This window comes from Trachinotus anak, unplaced genomic scaffold (genome assembly GCF_046630095.1).
Source record: "Trachinotus anak isolate AG129_WGS33_773 ecotype Australia unplaced genomic scaffold, CSIRO_AGI_Tana_v1 ptg000021l, whole genome shotgun sequence".
Taxonomy (NCBI): Eukaryota; Metazoa; Chordata; class Actinopteri; order Carangiformes; family Carangidae; genus Trachinotus; species Trachinotus anak.
In genome coordinates this window covers 28,621,906-28,639,373 of record NW_027273872.1, presented here as the reverse complement: position 1 = coordinate 28,639,373, position 17,468 = coordinate 28,621,906, and the positions used below count along the sequence as shown (strand labels likewise).

Below are 17,468 nucleotides of genomic sequence, written 5' to 3'. Positions count from 1 at the left end.
GCCTCCCGACCCCACCATGACTGAAGAGACCAGCTAAAGAACCAGAACCTGATAAAGTCTAGAACTGAGGACTGGACTACAAACCAGGTTTAACAGACCCAGGATATGGTTTCATTATCTGGTTTAATTAACCCTAACACTGTCCTGATAGACCTGCTCTACGAAGCTGGTTATCACCTGGTTCAGTTAACTCTGGGTTTACCTGTCCAGGTATCAGTGTGTTCATGTGAAAGAGGTGGAGATAATTATTAATTATGATGAATATCATGAATAAAGTATTAATATGAGAAGAAACACTGATACCTGCAGGTAAATTCAGTTTTAGTGATGTCATCAAGTGAAATTAATTTCCAAAGAAGGTCTCAAACAGCAAAACATCCACTGATCTATACAAATATCTACTGATCTTTATTATTGATCACTTTATTGTAAACTCTTTTGTGTCTATCAGGATCCTGTAGAAATGATTATTCAGTTTTTCCAGGTATCTGATTGGTCAGTGGGCTATTGACAGGTTTTGATCTGATTCGGAGCAGGTTAGGAGATCAGCATCAGTTACCATGGTAATTTACCCTGGTAACAAGTGAACCACCTTCAGAGTTAAACCTGAAGTAACCTCAATGACCTCAGATCCTGGTTCAGTTCAGACCTCAGGACTGGAGACTGTGGTGCAAAACATCACACAAACAAACAGAAGAAGAAAAGAAGAAACAATAAATGATTTTAAATCATTCTCACTTCAGTAGTGTACGTTCTTTTGAAGGAGGGAAGATGCAGGAAAGGTTGAAGAATCGTACTGTGTGATTGTCTCAGAAATACCATGAAGTATTTATGTCACTGAGAAGAAAAAAAGTAATGAAAAATGTAAAAGAAAAAGTCATGAAGTTGTCTGATCTACCAGATCTGATGAGACACTTTTTCTTTGTGATACTACGACTTTATTCCCATTATATCATCACACTTTCAGGCTTTCATAGTGTCTGTTTTTCTTAATTATGACTGCTCTCATCACATTAACTTTTTTTAACATCATTCTCTACGTATGATGTTTTCATAAGGTCACAGTGGACCTCGAACACTGAGGGACAGTTCTCAGTCTGTGCACAGTGTCTGTCCCCTCATCAAGACCTCTGAGGGTCAACGCAGACCTCACTGTGATGTACATTGTGTGAACTCGACCTTATGACATGTATTTCTGCAGAGAGTGGGAGTGTCCCTCTTGTTGTCATGGTGACTATAGATCCAACAATGTCATCTGTATTTATTTAGGTTCCCTTGTGCAGCAGTTTACATTCCAGTCTCTGGCCCTGGAGAGTCCTTCACTGGAGTTCACCAGACTCAGTTCAGAGGTTTCAGAACAGAGGTCAACGTCACTTCCTGGCCTTTATGGGAACCCGAGCCGGAAACTTGTAGTCTGCTGTCCCCGTCTTCCTCTGAGTCTCTGTCTTCCCATTTACCCAAATTTTCTTCATTCATCTTCTGTTTGGCTGTGTGAACAGTGAACATGTGATTCATTTGAATCTGGTTCAGCTGCAGATCCAGGACCCTCTGCAGTAGATCTAGATTTGGTTCATGTTTATGTGATTGTGGTAGATTGTGTGTCGCCCTCTGCTGGTCACCAAACACATCACACCCTCATGTTAAACTCTCCATCACCCACCTACTATAATCACTGTGCTTTCACCAACATGCTTATAATGACAGTGTGTTGACTTGTGTAAATGAATAAATTACTCTAGCTAACATTAGCATTAGCATCTGTTTACTCACCAGTCTAGAAGAAACCTGAGTTCAGCATCAAACTTCATTCTGTGCTGATCCTGCTCTAGGTGTGTCCCCTTTTCCTTCTGTTTCATGTCTTTCCTCTCTCTCCTGCTGTGTGTGTGTGTGTGTGTGTGTGTGTGTGTGTGTGTGTGTGTGTGTGTGTGTGTGTGTGTGTGTGTGTAGTGTTCCTTCGAGCTCCTAATCTCCCACTGATTGCCTCAGCCAGCACACCTGCATCTTGTCACCTCATCAGTCCTGCAGAACTTCAGACCTGGTTCTCAGTCTCTGTTCAGGGCAGTTCCTGTCCTGAAGCGGTCTCTGCAATGAATTCACTCAAACCTGCTCCATTCAGTCTGTGGGTTTTAGGTCCTTAAAGAGCTTAAAGAGCAGTGTTGGAGAGTCACCTTATTTTGCCTCTTTTCTTCTACTGAAGTCAGCATGCTAACAGCTAGCTCTGGCCCGTCTCCTCACTGTAGCCTTCAGTCTATCCTGGAGACGTAGCTGCTCAGAGGACATGTTATAAGCTCTGGTCTTACAAAGACAGCGATGATTGAAACTGTTGTCAGGTGACCATCAACACCACCTGCTCTACCACCAGGTTTGCTGCTGCACAGATGATCATTATTTTATGAACACAACATCGTCTGATAAAACCAACACAGATCAGATCCATGACAGCAGCTCTACTCTGTTCACAAACCACAGCACCAGTCCTGTCAACACTTTCTGCAGTGAACATCCAGCTTCATGCTGCTCTGACTGTCTGACAAATACTGCACATGACAGATCTCATGTGACCTGTCCCTGAGAGATTCAGGTTGTGTCTGTATATTAAATACTATCACAACCAACAGTTGGCTGTTGTCGTCAGAGCCGTGTGTCAAACCTGCGTTAGGGTTAACCCAACATCGCAGGTTGCTTTAGTTTCAAAACAGATTATCACAGATGAGTGGTAGTTGGCAGCATGCTACAGATCAACAGATCAACAAGTCAGTTAGCATTAGTATGCTTGCTGTTAGCTGAATGTTAACAGTTGTCCATTTAACAAACATTGCTATACCCAATATTTTAGTTATACCCAGTAATTATACCTGTAAATTAAAGGGTTAGTCATTATTTGTAAATCCAAATATATAATTATTATTGAAATTATTCATGATACATTTGTAAAAAAGACTCTGATGCTAAAAAGTGGTGTAGTTTACTTTTTGTATTCTTTCATGTTGTTATATACAATCAAAGTAGTGTTCTTTCAGCTGATGACTCTTTCAGTTCCAGCTGCTCTGTCTTCTGTTGTTTGGATCAAAGCTGTTGTTGTTGTTGTCTGTGAAGGTCACACTAAAAACTAAAACTAAAGGTAGAAACTTCTTCCTAATATGTTACGAGTAAATATTTCATTAATTAAAGATAACTGTAGAACAATGTTAAACAATCAGTTTTCATCACCTCTGAGCACCTCTCAGTCCAGTAACACAAAGGACACACACAGTTAACTCTGGTCTCTGCTGCACTACAATAAAAGGCACAAGTGTTTGGTCTCAGTAAGACCTGTGTGTCTGACGATGACTCACAGCTGAGGTGAAGGCTTCTGTGCAGGAGGGGGAGGAGGAGCTCGACACTGGAACAGGGCGGAGGGAAGAGAGAGAGGTGTTCACTGTCACTGATCAACATCCACACACAGACAATAATTATACTCATCCACTGAGAGTTCAAGAACCCTGCGGTCACGTACTGGTCTCAGGCGACTGCTGCAGAGATCTGGAGACTTGTGGCTGCTGCCCCCAGGGTCTGATCAGAGACACAGACAGATTATCACCACCTGAACTGACTGCTCTGACTGCTCTGATGACTGAGGGATGACTCCACCCACCTGTTGTGTTGTCTGGGGGCCTGTCCTCCACATGGCCAGGGGGGGTGGCACTAAGTGCTGAACTATAGCCGGGAGTGGTGGGGACTGGGATGGGAGGAGAGAAGGAAGGCATGGTCGGGGTGGGGAGGGGCTGGAGAGGAAACAAAGGAAACAATGAGATAAATGTGATAAGGCTTTGAGGAAACCACAGACAATCCATCCTCACCTCCTCCTGCTCCTCCTCCTCCTCCTCGCCTTCATCACGTACCAGCTCTACAACCAACGAAGGGAAGAGTCCGGTCCGTCCGTTCAGCTCTCCCTCCCAAAAACCGTCGTCCACCTGAAACACAGTCCAAAGATGCTGTTGATCACAGCAGGTACTTCCTGGATCCACCAAATCATCTAAACTCCTCGACCAATTGCTGGATTTATTCAGAGCTTTCTGCTACAGCTCAGGTGTGATGCGTCAGTCATGTGATGACAACTAAACAAACTCTACTGTGTCTGACAGGTGCGTCTGACAAGTGAGGTCAGTGTTACCTGATCCTGAGAACGTGTTGTTTTCCCAGTTTAGACGTTAAAGCTTAACTCCTCTTTGAATCTGGCCTCATCACTCTGGCAGTTTAGAAACAGACTCTGGCAGTTCCAGACTTTTAATTTGAAATTTACTGCACCTCTCCGTGTCGACAGCGGATCAGGTGGATCAGCGCCCCCTCCTGGAAGGACAGCTCCTCTGCACTCTGGGCCTGGTAGGAGTACAGAGCTCTGGCCACACCTGAAATAGATGTCACTGGATTACAAACACACACTTTCATATCATATTTCATATCAATCTTTATTCTACATGATTCATTGTTGATTGATTTTGAATTCAGGGTCAAATCTCTCTGGTCCCTGTAGCTGTGGGGAAGCCTCAGAATTCCCTCCCTGCGAGTCACAGATGATGTGGATCTGTTGTCCTCATCAGACCAGGACCTCAAGTTTGCAGTTTGCAGCCGAGTCAGCAGTTCCAAGTCTGCGGCCTGGTTCTCTGCTGGACTGCTCTCTTCAGGTTGGAATGGAGTTGAAATCTCTCGGGGTCTTGTTCAAAGTAGGGGTGGAGACAGGCAGGTGGATCAGTGCAGTGTCAGCAGTGAAGCTTCACTTCACTGCTTCCAGTGGAGGTCTTCTGGACACATCCAACTGGTGGGAGGCCTCACAGACCCAGAACATGCTGGAGAGACTATATATTTCATCTGGTCTGGGAACACCTTGGGATCCCCCAGGAGGAGCTGGAGAGAGAGACGTCTGGACTACTTTGACTGACCTGCTGCCTCTGAGAGCTGACCTCAGAGAAGCAGCGGTAAGATGGTCAAACCTGTGTGTGTGTGTGTGTGTGTGTGTTTGTGTGTGTGACAGCTGCAGAAACAGGTAGATTTACTTTCTCTCTGAACAGAAAAGACTTTCTGTTTAAGTCAGACTGAACATGATGTCCATGCCATGCTTTATTGTTACTTCCTTCATTTCTGATGATGATGATGATGATGATGATGATGGACTGGGGCTGTGTTTTCAGAGGGAACCTGTTGTGTATCTGATTGTACTTATGGATTTTGGGACAGAAGACAGAGTTGTGTGATGGACATGTCCTGTAAGACGTGACAGTGTGTCACCACTGCAGTAGCACTGTGTCCTATCTGCATCACATAGTAAATAAAGGAACTGAGTCCTGCTGCTCAGTGTGAATCAGTGGTTCTCAAATCTTTTCACATCAAGGACCCTGAGGTGACACAGATTAGATGTTTTATTACTGAACGTGTTTAAATCCATGAACTAAATATTCACACACTCTGTCACTGTGGTACTTGTGGATGGAATTATGGTGAAAAGACATGATTCCGCTTTTTGCTTGGGACCCTCATGAACCCCCTGAAGGACCCCTGATGACCCTCATGAACCACTGGAAGGACTACCAGGAGAGAGAACCACTGGTGTAAATAACACACACAAAGAGCTGACCTCTGCTCGCTGTCTTCTCTTTAGTCCCAGTGGACGAGGTAGAGCTGAAGGAGCTGTCCAGCTGAGCAGTGTCCTCTGCTGGAAGACACAGGAACTGCACATAACGCTCAGGAACATAGCCCACCTGTCCACAGGAGTTACACACCTGCACAGGGATAGAGGTACAGGTGAGACACTGGAAAACACACACAGTGTACACTGCACATCTGCACTGTTCAAATGAAGGCTGTTACCTTCAGCCAGTCCTCCATGTCTCCATCTTCAATCACCTGAAGCTCCTCCCCTTCCATGATTGACAGCTCATCTGATTGGCTGGCCTGAAAGAAACGACAAGATTTTGTCATTTCACACTGGATGATCTCAGATGAAGTCAACCTTTGTGTGAGGGTGAGTGTGACTCCTGCAGCATCAGATAAACTTCATCATCTTCATCCTCCACCTATCATGTGTTCAGCTCAGATTTTGTCAACCTGCACACAGATGCTGAGTTCAGCTTCTTCCTCTTCCGCCTGCTTGATTTATCATCATGTGACCAAGGGTTTCACAACATTTCCTGGTCTGTGACTTTATTTTACTTCCTGTGCGTTGACCGCAGCAGAGTCAAGCTGCCGTGTTGACATGTCTGATAAAGATGTGGCTTGATTTGACATATTTTAAAGAACGTGGAGGAAGTGTGAAAAGAGATGTTCAGATGTTTTATTAGACTTTTTTTTTTTCTATGTATTTTAGTAAGCTCAGAGGTCACAGGGTGTGGGGGGTTGAAATCTAGAGAAGAGACAGCTGGACTAAGACATGGACATTCTGCAGGACAAAGACACAAACCTCGTCAGTGGGGGGTGCTGTAGAGTTGAAAAGGAGGCTAAAATACTGTGGAGGTGACACAGTCTAAAGACACTGTCCACACAGTGACTCCGTCCTCACTTACACACCTGAAAACACAGATCACATGACCACTCAGCTCAATGAGTATGTGCGAGCTTGTGTAAACAGGAAGCAGATTGTCTCCTCTGTAGTTGGTTAGTTGTTGTCTTTGCTGCTGCATAGACAACAAGGTCAGTAACACTTTAATTCATTATCCATGTTGTTTCGACACTGGTAGTCCAGGCTGATAAGAGCCAATCAGGAGCCACCATAGGTGTCCATGTCATCATTTCCAAAGGTCTCTGTTTCTGTCGCAACACGACCCTGGAGTGAGAGACTTCCTCCTCTTCTGATCTTCTGATGATGATCCTCATGTGTTCTTGAAGGTTACAGTGATCACAGCTGCTGTTAATGACACAGAGACTACAGATACTACTGCCTTGCATGTTTAGTAACAGTGACATTGACCTTTGACCTTTGACCACTAAAATCTAATCAGTTCATCTTCACATCTCCAGCTGCTCCTAAGAGATCATGAAAAGGAGATGGACGACCTGAAACATGATGTCCTCGACCTCCACTGTGGTTTCACTTGGTTCTGTGGTCCCACTGGTTCAGTAACAGGCCTGTGTGATGGTGAGAGCATGTTTCCATCTGTCAGAGGTCAGATGCCCCCCACGTTCAGAGGTCAGATTCACAGGAGGAGTCACACACAGGAGGAACCAGGTCACAGAGGAACAGGAGCTCATTGTCCCTGTAACTGTTGCTGAGGTGGGGGTGACAAATGAGCCATATACACTTTGGACTGGATTAAAGACACTGAGCAGTGCAGGTCATAATAAAATCCACCCTCTCCCGCACAGACAGAGGTCCAGTCTGAATTGGACCAGTGTAGGAGTGTGTGTCTGAGTACCTGGTAGCTGTAGACCACCCTGCAGGCTGCAGGATACACACACACTCCAGAGGCTGACACTGGATCAGTGAAGATGTCTCCGCTCTCATCATCGTAGTCCTCAAAGTCAGTCAGCTCAAACTCATCCTCCTGGAGACACACAATGACCACAATGAACACAATGAACACAATGAGCACATCAGAGGGATGAGAGCAGGTGTTACAGACAGGAAGTGTAATGTTTGCCTTCTTCTTCTTTTGTTTTTTAAAGTAGAATCAACCCAGCTCACATGTTCTGAGTCAGAGTTTCACTGTTATTTTAAGGACACACACACAGAGACACACACGCTCGGCTTGTGTCCACAGTGTCTCTCATTCATCACCTGGACTAAATTTGTCACCACAGTTTATAATGAACTGAGAATGTATTTACACGTCCCATAATAAAATATAAAAGATATCTAACCCCTCACACGGAGCTGCTGTGTGTGTGTGTGTGAGCGTACTGAAAAGTCCTCAGTAGACCCCCTCTGTTCACTGAGCCGCCGCTCTAGATCCAGCTCCTCCTCTGCCTGCCTCATGGCGTCGTGAAGCCACAGTTCAGTTCCTGAGACTGTGTGTGAGAGCAAAGCCAGACGAGCCTCAGCCTTCACCCTGCTGAGCTGAGACAGGAGCACAACAACACACTCAGACACACACACAGTTTAGTTCCTAACCAGCTGGTCAGATCAGCTGATCAGAGATGACACATCTGCAGCAGGTGTGTATGAAACAACTGAAAACTGTTTTTTTAACCTCGCTTATAACAATGAAATCTCACTTTAAGTGATTGGCTGAGAAGTGTCATGTGACCACAGCTGTAAAGTCTAGACAAGCTGTGCCAGTTAAAACAGAAACACTGTCCAAATGTAATGATTCCCAATAATTTACAGGTTATAGGTCCAGGTCCAGATAGGATGGTGTCTGGGTCTGGATCTGGACCGTTGGTTGGTTAGTGACCTCTGGAACAGATGAAGAGGGGAGACTCTTCATATCTACTAGAAAATAAAAGGACTGACTGATGTGATTTCTGCTCTCATCAAATCTGATCCTTTCAGTTTATTAATAATCAATAACTCATGTCTCGAACGTCTTAAGTGATGAAGTTTGATCAGTTTATCAGTTTAGCTCTCAGGTCAGAGATCAGCGTGTGTGTGTGTGTTTGTGTGTATGTGTGTCCATGCATTTGCTGTGTGCACTTGTGCATCATGTGACATCTTCCCCTCTGTGCCTCTCTCACAGCAGCAGGTGTGTACCTGTACCTGTAATGATTCACTCTGACCAATCAGAGCAGCAGTTCATTTGGTTTTATCTTTACATCAGTAAACAGTGAAGCATCATCACTTCATATTCATGTCATAAATATATAAACAGTGGATAATGATAGGTATAAGACATGTGGTTGATATGGTTTCATCTGTAGATGGAGGCTGAGAGCAGGCGGGTCATTGGGGTTCTGTACCTTGGCTTTGCGGACACTGTCCTGAACCTCTGTGATCCTCTGCTCCACACTGAGCCCCGTCTCCCCGGAGAGCAGCTTCAGCCGAGTCTCCAACATCTGCAGAGCCTGAAACACACATAGAGCTGACACATCCAATGATTGTGGACTAAAACACAAAGACCTGAGACACTTTAAACCTGATGTAACTCTCAATGTCTGAAGTCAGTGATGATGATGATGGTTGATTTAGAGTTGCTGTTGTTGAGAATCAGGATGGACCGATGACACAATGTTGACACCTTTAGAGAAACTGAGGCCGTTGCTGCAGACACTCAGAGGTGTCCTAATGGCTACACATGTGTGTCCTCAGGAGGTTGCTGTACTACAGTGTGATGTAAACAGGAAGTGGTTGAATAAACATTGAGTGTGAGACATCAGTCTCACCCTCTCTCCGTGCGTGAGGATCTTAAAGTCTTTGGCAGCTTTCGTCGCCCATTTCTTGGCTTCTTTCACCAGACAGCCATCAGCCTGTGACACACACACTTCCTGCAGAGAAGACACCTGTACAGAGGAGGACACACACTCCACATGATATCACTTTCACCTTTAGACAACTGCATAACACAGTTCAGAGCAGCATGTTGTGGAGAGCATCATACTGTGGTTCGTGATGTTGTTAGTGTGGACTGGACTGTATTAGGTTGTAATGTTGTATCTGATAAACACAACACACAACACACACAACACACACAATACGCAACACACATAACACACTAGGAAATAAAAACAGTTCAAGCACAAATATTAAAAATATGAAATGTTTAAAATGTGTTTTTAATTGAAAAAAGTGTTTTTTTCATTAATTTTTCAATATAAAATAGAACACACACACACACACACACACCTTGTCACGTGGGGCAGGCTGGAAGGTGAATTCAGTCATTTTGCTGAAGGAGACTGATTCCTGTAGAAACTGCTGGATGTTTTTCTCTCTGGTCACCTGACAACACAACAACCAATCACTGTTAACCAGGAAGATCCCAGACCCTGACTCCTCAGCCTCGGTGCAGGACTGAAGGTGTTCTCAGCCTCCTGACCTCTCTCTCACCTGCTGAAGTTAACATCTGTGGAGGTGTTCCCCTCACACGACACTCACTTGCCAGTTCAAACATTTTGTGTATGTGTTGAATTTCTCTCTGTACATCTTCAACACTGAGCCTCTCTCCTCCTCCCCGTCATCAGAAAACTCTTCTTCTCTCTTCTTACCTTTTCTCCCTTCTTTCTTCTTCCTTCTTTCTCTCAGTATTCCAACCTGAACCACCATCAACCCTCTGAAGTGACCCATAGCGGTGTTTCCTGAAATAACGCCTCTCTGGGCATCCCAGATCTTTGTTGTCATGGTTACAATAACTACAACAAACAGTCATGGGTAATAGAAACAATATAAACTGTTACTTTCACATGGGAATCAAACACCGCTCTCTTGTGTCATATTCCTGTGTTTTATTGACGCATCATCCACCCCAACCTCCTCCTGACGTGGGCTTTGTTGCTCTGTAAACTACATCACTGCACTTTTCCCTTTGTTCCTGTCATCATAACTACGACCACTAGATGTTGCCTAGCAACAAAACCTAAATATGGGTCATAATAACCTGCTGACAGATGACCTGTGTCCAATAAGACCAGACAACGCACACTCAGCCCCTTAAACCAATCACAATAATAAACACAGAAAACACTCAGTTACACACACACACACACACACACACACACACAAACACACACACAAACACACACAAACACACGTACCTTGGTGACACTGTCCCATATCTTGGCGTAGAGGTTCTGTGTGGACAGACAGGTGTCCATCTCTGTCCCACACAGCAGAAGGAAGTGACTCCTCAGGTCATCGTAAACATGTCCGTCCATCTGCTGATGAGGGGAAACACATGGTCACATGGTCACATCAACACACAGCAGACCACACACTCAGTGGCCACTTCAGGAGGTACACCTGTGTGACCTAATGCAATGCAATACAATCATTCTGCCTTAAAGTGAACTGTTATGACACCTGTGTTATTCAGTTTCTGTATTAATTAAATCACGTGTTTTATCATTGAGCTCATACTGATGCAGCTGTATTGCATTCAGATGTGTGTCTAATGTTCTGACTGTCAGATGTACCTAATAAAGTGGCCGCTGTGTGCAGGGTTAGAGTTCATTAACAGCTGTGAGGTGATGTTTGATACAAAAATAATGGTCCAAAAATAACTAGAAAAATAACATCCACTGATCTGTGTGAGAGCCTACAGGAAGTCATCAGGTAACATGTCAAAGTCAGTCAGTGGGTGGAAAGAAATCAGAGAAGGGAGGGGGGACATCAAACATCAACCTAATAGGGGATGACAGCAATGATTTTTGATTTATCACTAACACAGGTGTAACACATCACACTTCACCTGCAAAGAAGCCCCAGAAAGGAAACACTATGTCAGCAGACTAACATCTGCAACACATGTGAAGCTAGGAAAGCACGTGTCTGACTCCCAGACCATCAGCACTGGATCCCCGCAAGGCTGCGTTCTTTCTCCTCTGCTCTTCTCCCTGTACACCAACACCTGCACCTCCAGCCATCAGTCTGTCAAGCTCCTGAAGTTTGCAGACGACACCACCCTCATTGGACTCATCTCTGATGGCGATGAGTCTGCCTACAGGTGGAAGACTGACCGTCTGGTGACCTGGTGCAGGCAGAACAACCTAGAGCTAAACGCTCTGAAGACAGTGGAAATGATAGTGGACTTCAGGAAGAGCCCAGCCCCACCCACCCCCATCACCCTGTGCGACTCCCCTGTGGCCACCGTGGAGCATTTCCACTTCTTGGGAACCACCATCACACAGGATCTCAAATGGGAGCTGAACATCAGCTCCCTCATCAAAAAAGCTCAGCAGAGGATGTATTTCCTGAGGCAGTTGAAGAAGTTCAACCTGCCAAGGACTATGATGGTGAACTTCTACACCTCCATCATTGAGTCCATCCTCACCTCCTCCATCACCATCTGGTACGCTGCTGCCACGGAGAGGGACAATAACAGACTGCAGCGTATCATCCACTCTGCTGAGAAGGTGATTGGCTGCAATCTTCCGTCCCTCCAGGACCTGTACGCCTCAAGGACTCTTAGGCGTGCAGGGAAGATTGTAGCTGACTCCTCCCACCCTGGACACAAACTGAGACACTCCCCTCTGGCAGGAGGCTGCGGTCCTTCAGGACCAAAACCTCTCGCCACAAAAACAGCTTCTTCCCGTCTGCTATCAGCCTTATCAACAAGGCTAGAGAGCCCCACTGTTGCTGATCCCCCTGATCCTCAATTGCACCAATCACCAGCACAAATTCCTTGTATGTAGAAACATACTTGGCAATAAAACCGATTCTGATTCTGATTCTGACATCAGGAAATGATGTGGTCAGAGTTCAGATGTGTGTGTGTGTGTGTGTGTGTGTGTGTGTGTGTGTGTGTGTTACCTCCATAATATGCGGTAAGTTGTTGGTATAGTAGTGTTGATGATGGGCGTTCACTGCCGCTAAAGCCAGTAGATACTCGTTACGAACTTCAGTCAAACGGTCATCACACTCTTTTAACCTAGCAGTGAGCTGGACACACACACACACACACACACACACAAACACACACACACACACAACCACAGCTGATTCACCATCACTTCATGGTTATTAATGAACCTCCATGTCACAGATGTAGAAATACTCAGATAATCATGATAAAAACATGAACTTGCCACTTAGGTCTGTGTCTACAGGTGATGATTAACAGTCATTCACTCAGCTCCATACCTTAGCAGTCATCTTATGTAGTCCTATTTTAAAGTGGAAGATCCCATGTTCACTCTTTCTGGCTCTGGAAGTTAAAACATATGAGACATGAATATTCAGAATGAAGCTGCACAGGATCCATAAATAAACTGTCACTGAACTTAGTCTTTTCTCTCAGACATCATTTGACACTCAGTTCAATCTGCCATTTTTGCACAACAGCTACAAAACATCACTTTGCTAATTTTATTTCATCATTTTCCAACTGGAACAGGTGGACAGGATGGCAGGCAGATGTGCAGGTCACAGACCGCAGGTAACAGGACTCATGGGAACAGAACAGGTGATCCAACGGGGAACTAAGGCATGGTGCAGAATGAGGGACAAAATTAAGACTTCTGAGAAGTGAGCTATAGAAAGATATACAGCTGCTGACCTGGCAACCCACTGGAATCAGCTGCTGGCTTGGCTGGTCATCAGCTGCTCAGGACCAATCAAGCCAGTAGCAGATCCAGTGGGCTGCTAACAGACACATGAGCGACCACCTCTCAGTTACCAGAGCCAGCTCATCAGGTCCGGATCAGTAACTGGTTCTGATGAGGATAGAGCCTTTGCAGACTTCTCAGTAGTCTTCATTTTGTCCCTTGCCTCCACTGTGAGCCGCGTCTGATCTAGTTTTGACTTTTGAGTCAGGTGATGTCTTGAACATGGTGGCGTCTCTGTTTCTTGTTAGGGCCAAACACCTGCAGGAGCTTTTTCCTCAATGTGAAACAATTCATGGCTGAGGCTGTGCAAACCTGTGTAGATGCAAAATGTATGTACCTCCTGCTTATGTTTTTCACACACACACACACACACACACACACACACACACACACACCTGGTCTGAGCATCAGCAGCTTTCTCTCTGGCAACGTTGGCGATGTGGCTGAGTTGGTGGTACGTCTTCTTGATCGTGTGCAGCTCCCGCAGAGCATCCACCACCTCACCCTGAACCCTCTGGAGCTGCTCCAAGTTCTACCACACACACACACACACACACATATTTTTGTAGATTTCATGGTCACACTGCAGTGTTTTGCAAAGATAAGTTTCTAATTGTTTAAAGCATTTAGGGATTTGATCTGTCTGTGTCTGTGTCTGTGTGTGTGTCTGTGTGTGTGTGTGTGTGTGTGTGTGTGTGCAGCTCTCTCACTCTCTTAGCTCGGACATCCTTTGCATTGCGGAAGCTTCTGGAGGCCTGTCCTGTCAGTCTGCGGTACTCCTCTGCAGCAGCCAGCCGTGACGCTGCAGTCTGAGCTGTAGCATCGACCACCGACCGCCACACACCAAACACACTTCTGAAAACACACACCCCAAAAGCCAACAGTGCACATCCAAACACCTGCCTGTGTGAAATGGATCATGCAGATAACTGTCACAGGTAAAACTCTTCTGATGGCAATGTGAAGCTGACTATAAATCTCACATGGTGCATTTTGTCCACATTTTGTTTCATTTTGTTTGACTGAAATAAGCATTTTAAACCTGTTCAACAGGTGACGTGTCTGGATTCTGCCACACCTGTGGACAACAGAGTATTCACACCTAACACCTGACCAGTCAATGGGTCAGAACCCTCACCTATAATGGGACATTTGGTGTGAAGTTTGTGTGTCAGCTGCACCTCACACTCAGCATGTGACAGTGGGTCACCCTGTAAATCTGGTCTGCAACAATAGTAAGGAATCAGAGCCAGCTAGGGTTGTCACCTGTCGCGTTTAATACAGGATTGTCCCGTATTTGAAAATGAAATGCTGTGTCCCATATTGAATCAGAACAGGACACAGCATTTTATGTGCTCTGTCAAATAAAACCAAACCAGTTATAGTCAGAAGTGGATTGGAAAATTATCGATGAGCAGTTGACTGATGAGCTGTGTGCTGTAAGAAGATACATGTGTGGTTGCCTTCTACAGTAGTGGTTCCCAACCTGTGGGCTGCCAAGGTACTTCAAGTAGGTGGACAAGTCATTTGTAGAACAGTCCAGTTTTGGTGAAAAAATGTAATTATAAGTTGTCTCTGGCTGAACTACTTTGTATACTTGTATTGTTATGGGTCAGATCTGGCCCCCCAACATTTTAGACATTTTCAAGTGGGCCACAAGTTGGGAACCACTGTTCAACAGATAGTAAAGGCAGGTTGCCGCCCCAGTGGCTCACCTGCTAAAACCACCAAGGCTTAGTCCTAACTGCTGTGACCCAGGTTCTCCTTGAATTTCCTCTCTAATACTAATTATAAATCAGTATTAGGCTGCAGATCTATCAGAAATCATCTCCTGGGAACAACATGTTGTATTTGCATAAACAATGTGTGATCTCTCAACCAACCATTGTTTGAAACTGAGGTCAGAGCAGCCAGAGCCAGAGGCATGGAGGCTGTGTTCGTAAAATAAAATCACCCTAAACAACAGAAATAGAAAAGTATGGGGTTCCACTTGTGCCAAAAATATTTCTACGTGTACATTGTCTGTGCCACCTGAACACGTGACTCAGCATTTGTCTGTGTAAACTTTGACCTGAATATAAGTGAAGAACAGTCAGAGTTGAACTGACAGATGTTTGATCACATGTTCAGTGCAGATGCTGACATATTTTTGGCACAAGTGCAACCCCATAGGTCAGCTGGTGAGGTGGCTGTGTGCAGTGTGCAGTGTGTGTGTGTGTGTGTGTGTGTGTGTGTGTGTGTGTGTGTGTGTTTGTGTGTGTGTGTGTGTTACCCAGAGGCAACAGCATCTGTGTTTCCTCTTTGCCAGTCTCTCTTCTGGTACTGAACAGCTAACCTCTGCAGAGCCTGGACACAGTTCACCACATCACAACACAAAGAGAACACAGTCACACAGTGTGATTTATCTGAGGGGCCTATCACCAGCACAACATACATGCTGTGCTTCATAAAATGTGCTGTAGTTGATGATGATGGGATGACAGAGATTGTGAGTGAGGTGTGGAGATGACCTCTGTGCACGGTCAGTTAGCTTCACTTGCTGTTGTTATCACTGGATTAGCTTTGTGTTTGCAGTAACTTCATGTGCATGAAGTTACAGATTTCTGCAGCCGCACACCATCATCTGTCTGAGATTTGTTTTATTACCAAGAATCAAAACCTAACATTTGCATCAGTCTTCATTATTATTATGAGTATGTTAGTATGCTAACATTAGCATTTAGCTCATAGCACAACTGTAGCAGTCAGTGGCGTGGCTGTAGACGTGTGTATAAAAGTTGCTTTCAGTCTTTCTTACTTATTCCTCTGTTGTGTCATGGCTGCAGTGTGTTGTGAAATGCTGCTCTGTCTGTTGCTCACAAATGACAACAACTAAAATTACTGATGTTAAATATTTTTAAAGAGTATTTTCATGATTCATTAGGGAAAACCAAATGATTTGTAAATGAGACAGCTTCCCGTCCTTATTCCTCTCCTGTGAAGTTGAACATGCATCTGTCAGCATTAGTGTAGATACACACACACACACACACTCACACACACACGCACGCATTCATTAGATGTTCACACATGACACATTCTCCACCACAGTGCAAAAACTAGAGCTTTACTGAAAAGGTGGAAACTTGGAGCATCTCATGAGAGTAAAATTGAGACTGTGGACAGAGAGAAATCCTCTGTTAGGAAGTCACATGAGACAACAAACACTCACACACGCACACACCAGGCTCTGAGCAGGACCTGGAATCAATATGTGATGAGTGTTTCCAGTAAAAATGAAACAGAAACAGAATTAATGATGGACCAGAATAGATCTGGTCACTCACCTGACCATATTCCTTCTCTATGGCTGCACGGTGCTTACTGAAGGACCTGAGGGAACACAACAACACAAAGCATCAACACACATGTAACTTAACACGCCTTAATCCTCCATGTCTGTATTGATCCCTCTGTCTACCGCTGTGTGGAGGATTTCACACAGATCCACATCCTGGTCTAACTCAGTCCAGTACCTGATCTCCTCCAGCAGTTCAGTGTCCTGATGCTGTTTGGTCTGCAATTTACTGAGCTGCTCCGAGAACACCAGCTTCACCTGCTGACTCTCCTTCACCTGCGCACACACACACACACAGGTCCCAATAAACAATAAACAGCAGTTTATTGTTTCACAACTAATCTCAATGAGACAGTTTGATCGACTTTCACTTTCCAACTCAGCTGTTTCCAGTAATGAAAAACAGAAAGGGGATGGTGATGATGATGATGAAGTCCAGCTCTGATAGGAGCTCAAATATTACAACGTACACTCAGTATGCTCTTACACAGTATTCTTATTCAGTTAATACACTGTAAAAGGCATTAACACAATGGGCCAGAACACATTTCCAGAACACTTGAAGATAGATGGTTTCATCATACAGAGGATGAAGAAACTGTGTCCACTTTAGTGTCAACACTAAATATTTCAATATTTCATGTCTCGGCTCAGTCTTACCTTCCTGGGTGGAGGCTGCATTGTTCAGATGCTGCTTGTGTCCGTTACTGTGTCTGTTCCAACTGTGGTGCCGCGCTCACTTCCTCAATGTGTTCACATGTGCAACCCCCTCCCTCCCTCTCCCTCTCTATCTCTCTGTATCTCTTACCTCATCCCCTCCCAACTCTATCTCTCTTTCAAATTCAAATTCAAAGAGGCTTTGTTGACATGACCATGGTGCAGTAACACAGCATTGTCAAAGCACACTGCATCGACAGGACGTACATTCAAAGGTAACAACAACGCAACATATTAATACTGCAGCTCA

The 17,468-nt window shown here is 44.8% G+C and overlaps 1 protein-coding gene across 1 annotated transcript; it reads right to left on the bottom strand.

Moving 5' to 3' along the window:
- Window positions 1-956: 956 nt before the first annotated feature.
- Window positions 957-17,258, bottom strand: LOC139605539 (F-BAR and double SH3 domains protein 1-like). Its single transcript, XM_071457095.1, has 22 exons — window positions 17,162-17,258; window positions 16,680-16,777; window positions 16,491-16,536; window positions 15,437-15,510; window positions 13,875-14,019; window positions 13,560-13,696; window positions 12,701-12,764; window positions 12,371-12,499; window positions 10,657-10,779; window positions 9,749-9,844; window positions 9,289-9,405; window positions 8,866-8,970; window positions 7,871-8,026; window positions 7,386-7,514; window positions 5,845-5,928; window positions 5,612-5,756; window positions 4,288-4,388; window positions 3,840-3,953; window positions 3,635-3,764; window positions 3,497-3,552; window positions 3,336-3,382; window positions 957-1,487 (listed from the first exon to the last, which is right to left on the bottom strand). The coding sequence occupies exons 1-22, from the start codon at window positions 17,180-17,182 to the stop codon at window positions 1,469-1,471; spliced, it is 2,136 nt and encodes a 711-aa protein (XP_071313196.1). The 5' UTR covers window positions 17,183-17,258; the 3' UTR covers window positions 957-1,468.
- Between the last annotated feature and the right edge of the window lie 210 nt (window positions 17,259-17,468).